Source organism: Geospiza fortis, unplaced genomic scaffold (genome assembly GCF_000277835.1).
Source record: "Geospiza fortis unplaced genomic scaffold, GeoFor_1.0 scaffold8, whole genome shotgun sequence".
Classification (NCBI taxonomy): Eukaryota; Metazoa; Chordata; class Aves; order Passeriformes; family Thraupidae; genus Geospiza; species Geospiza fortis.
This window is the reverse complement of record NW_005054414.1, coordinates 270,572-274,879: the sequence shown is the minus strand read 5'-3', so window position 1 is coordinate 274,879 and position 4,308 is coordinate 270,572. Positions and strand designations below refer to the sequence as shown.

General features: G+C 47.7%; 1 protein-coding gene across 1 annotated transcript in view; it reads left to right on the top strand.

Moving 5' to 3' along the window:
* WEE2 (WEE2 oocyte meiosis inhibiting kinase) overlaps positions 1 to 4,308 on the top strand; it is a 17,127-nt gene that overhangs the window by 8,211 nt on the left and 4,608 nt on the right. Inside the window, 4 exon segments of the mRNA XM_005426391.2 lie at positions 261 to 362; positions 689 to 774; positions 1,651 to 1,821; positions 1,907 to 2,101. Of these exon segments, the coding sequence (XP_005426448.1) occupies positions 261 to 362; positions 689 to 774; positions 1,651 to 1,821; positions 1,907 to 2,101 (554 nt within the window).

The window sequence follows — 4,308 nt, the reverse complement described above, 5'->3', positions numbered from 1 at the left end:
AATTATACTTCTCCCATAGAGGGCAGAGGGAGGGGAAAGCTGATTTCACTGGGATATTTTATGCACAAAACTGTCTTATGCCAGCTCTGTGGCTGAATGTGAGCTGGGCAGAAAGCTGACTCCTGGGTGGGAAGCAAGTGCATAATTTCTCTGGCTGCAAAGCTTAACTACTTTGACAGGTGGGATTTTGACAAAGTTGTCAAGGCTGCTGCAGCCTGACTGCTAGTATCATCTTATTGCTAAACTTCTCTGTCTTGCAGGTAATATCTTCATCTGTCACAAGCTGGCAGTTTCAGGCCCTGCTGGGCAGGAGGAGAGTGACAGTGAAGATGAGTTCTCTCCTGGTGTGGTGTATAAGATTGGTAGGTTTTAGCCTACTTTGCAGCTGGCCTAAGATTAGGGCTGCCCATTACTGCCTGAGACTGCTGTGTCCTCCGGCTGAAGAGACTTGCACACAGAACTGATAGGATAGTCATGAATGCCCCAATTACTCACCAGAATTAATTCCTCCAAGAAGACAAGTCACAGAAAATTCATGTGCTTGTTTCCAAGTGCAGATTCCAGGGTTAGGAGCAGACTTGCTCTCTTACTCAGTATTTCTCTGTTGGTGCCTGTAAAATGCAGGCTTTTATTGGAGAATGACTTCAGTTTGCTTCATTACATTTCAGCTGCTTGTTCCTTGTCTCAGGTGACCTTGGACATGTGACATCAATAACAAACCCTCAGGTGGAGGAAGGAGACAGACGGTTTTTGGCCAATGAAATTTTGCAAGAGGTAAAACTGCTAGAGCAGGGCAGTGGGGAGAACAGGGTGGGAGAGCAAGTAGGGAGAGATCAACTGTGGAGCAGTCATTAGTCTGACTTCCTCACTTATCTCCTCTTTCATCTGTCTGGTCTGGCTGTGAAATCTGTGAAATTAGCACTCTATCATGAACAATAGTGGTGTGGGTCTTATCATGTAAATACTTAATATGTAAATACTTCATAAGTAGCTATTATTGCATTATTGCATCTATTCCCCTTGAGGGATCAGTGAGACAAAACCTTTATCAGTTTAAAGACATTTGATTTGCATATCCAGCTGAGATGAAACTACTGGATGTGATTATTGAGGAATATATTTACCCAGACAGATGCCTTGTAAAACAAACATTGAACAGTGGCGAGAAAGGGGAGGCACAACACACCCCTTACACTGACTGCAGATTTGAAGGGAATCAGAATTGAACAATCAGCTTGGATGTGTTATTCAGTTCAGGTATTTAAGGGACAATATCTGTGCTGCAAGTGGATTTAGGAACTGTTGGGCCAATGAATCAGATGCAGCCTTCAGTGTGAGTTGGGCATGGGTAGCTTACTGCCTTGTGGTGGAGGCTGGAGGTACACACGTGTTAGGCCATTCTCTGGAGTTACTGCAGTGATCCCAACATGCCCTGCAAGGTCCTTATGGCTGCCTGAGATCCAGTGTGCTGTTGGTTAGTGGCACTGCCTGCTGCCAGTGTTTTCATCCTGAAGAGCAGAAAACAGCTCACTGAAGGCAGTGCTACATACACACGTTTGCTTGGCTGTTTGTTTTTGGGCTCATTCCCCAACTCACCTTTGCTTAGTGCAGCAAGATGTTCCTTTCTAACACCTTTCCTTCTCTCTGCAGCAATACTGCTACCTGCCCAAGGCAGACATCTTTGCCCTGGCACTCACGGTGGCTCTGGCAGCCGGGACAGCGCCGCTGCCCCACAATGGGCCCCTGTGGCACCACATCCGCAAAGGCAACCTCCCACCCATCCCCCAGAAGCTTCCCCACCGTTTCCTTGAGCTCCTCAAGGTGAGGCAGTAGTCTTGACAGGATGGTGGCTTTTGCAGCTGGCATGTGGTAGGAATGTTAAGCTCTGAACTCCTTTGCCTTCTAGCTCATGATCCACCCTGACCCAGCACAAAGACCTTCTGCCACGGCTCTCACCAAGCACCCTGTTCTCCGTCCTTCCTGTGGAAAAGCTGTGCAGCTCCAGGAGCAGCTCAATATGGAGAAGTGCAAGACTGCCATGCTGGAGAGGTAGGGCTGGCTTGGGCATGAAGGGGAGAAGGTGTGGGCACAACCATGCTGGTCACCAGCTTTGAATGGAGGGTAGTAGTGCTGGGAGAATGCACGTGCAGAAATCCCCAGCCAGTTCCTGTACCTGGAGCTGGGGGATGATGGGGATGTAAAACAGGGACTTGCAGTGCCCAGGCAGCAGCCGTGCTTCAGCTCTGGCTTGGAGGAGCTGGCTGAGTTATAACAGTGAACTTGTGCACTTCCTGCAACCACTGGTGGAGCAAAATGCTGATCCAACTGCAGCCAGTGGGCAGGTGAGGAATTGATAATGCCCTGAGATAGTGGGCTAAGCATAGAAGGAAGAAAAATATCAGGTGGTGGCAGATTTCCCTTGTTCCCTCTCGCTGCTGTTGGCAGCAGTGTTTTGGGGTGCTGGGATCTATCTAAGAACTGCCCCACAACCCCCCTAAGTGCAGTGCTCAGCTGAGGAGGAGGTTTTCTGTGTAGACAGAAGAGTGAATGCTCTGGAAGAACAGCAAGTACCAGAAAGGGATGAAAGGCTATGGAAAAGAAGCATCTGCCTTTATTTAGGTATTATATATTTATGAGATGACATTGATCTAAGTTTCAGCACTCACAACTATCTGACACAATGGGAGAAAATCTGAGCCAGGTGTTCCCCATACTGGTGCCAGTGTGTTGCTGACCCAATACATAGTTTTCTTCTGGTAAATCTTCAGAGCTCCTACCTTTTCAAACAGGAACTCTAGAGACAGCTACAGTAATCTTCATGTTACCCTCTGGGCTGAGAAGCTGCCCCTTTCCAGCAGTGCTGGAGTATTACAGTAACCCTCTTGTGCAAGATTGTTCATAGTTTGCTTCTCTAGCTGCTGGGGATTCATGCCCATGACATGACATGGTTTTCTTCCTTTCCTCTTCCCCCGTCTCCCCCCTGCAGGGAACTTAAAGCAGCTCGCCTTGCCCAGAGCCTCATGAAGGACCAAGCCTTAGGAAGTGCCAAGTTACAAGAGTCTGAAACCTCTTCTAAGCAGAAAAGCAAGCGTCTGGTGGGAGGGAAGAGCTGTCGCTCCTTTAGCTTTACTCTGGGTTTTTGAATTTGTGTTGTCCAAAGACTGCTGAATGGCCCTGTGAAAGCAGAGGGTCTGCACAGACCAATGCCCCATATTCTTTCCCTGTTTGTGTTTTGGTTTTTTTCTTTTTGTTGTTCCCCTCTTAGTGATGATGAGATGTAGGCTGAGAAAAGAATGACTGACTTACAAGTGTTGGATAATGGGATTTAAGGTTGTCCTCAGTATTTTACCTGTTTAATTTTTTTTGTAATTAGCCTTGCTATGGACTCAGTGTAACTCTGCCGTGACAAAAGCATTACATTTTCTCTACTCACTTCCCTCTTTCTTGAGTTGGGCCCTGTTATTGGTGATTTTGTGGTCTTCAATGCTTGGGCTGATTATATTTTTAGAGGGGTGATAATGGCTGTACAGGAAGACAGCATCTACAGCTGGTCCCTTCTAGGAGCAAGCAGGCAGAGACTACAGCAGCCAGTTTTAGCTGCACATCAGGAGCCAGGCTGGTTACACACAGCTGTTCTGGGGGGCTCAGGGTGCAGCTGGAGTGGTGTTTCACTGAGGGGGGACACAGTCATAGGAAATACTTTGAGTTAAGAAGCGGGAGTTGAAGAAAAACATTCTTTCAAATTTTTGTAACTGGGTGTGCTCTAACAGACTAGTTAGTCGCTGATGCCCAACTCGTTTTCTGTCAGTCGGGGAGGATTCCTTGTTCACCTGGGGGACACATCTGCGGTGTGTTGGTAGCTGGGTCTGTCTGTACCCAATTCCCCTTCAGTACCTCGCACGCGGTGCAGCTGCCTGCCTGTGAACTGCAGCCTTTCAGCAAAGATGAGGGCGATTGGAAAGGGCTTTTTCAGCTTTTTGGAGTTGCCCATGTTGATGGTTGTATGTGTTTCGTACTTGAGACCTCATACACCCTTCCCCCTCTCCCCGCTGAATGTAACTTTGGGGGTCCTTGTCGCTTGTTTGTGTTGGACCGAGCGCTGCACTGCTATGAAGGGAGCGCTTGATAACGCGCTCCTTTCCAGCTTTTACTGGTTTGTTTTACGATGTTGCACATGCTGGCTTTTAACTGTTCGATCCTATCGTTTCGTGCGAATAAAGGTTTTATCGTTTTTTAACCGATGATGGAGTGATGGAATTTTGTTGGTTATTTTTTTTTTTTCCCTCCTCGACCTCGGAGTCCCCCGGG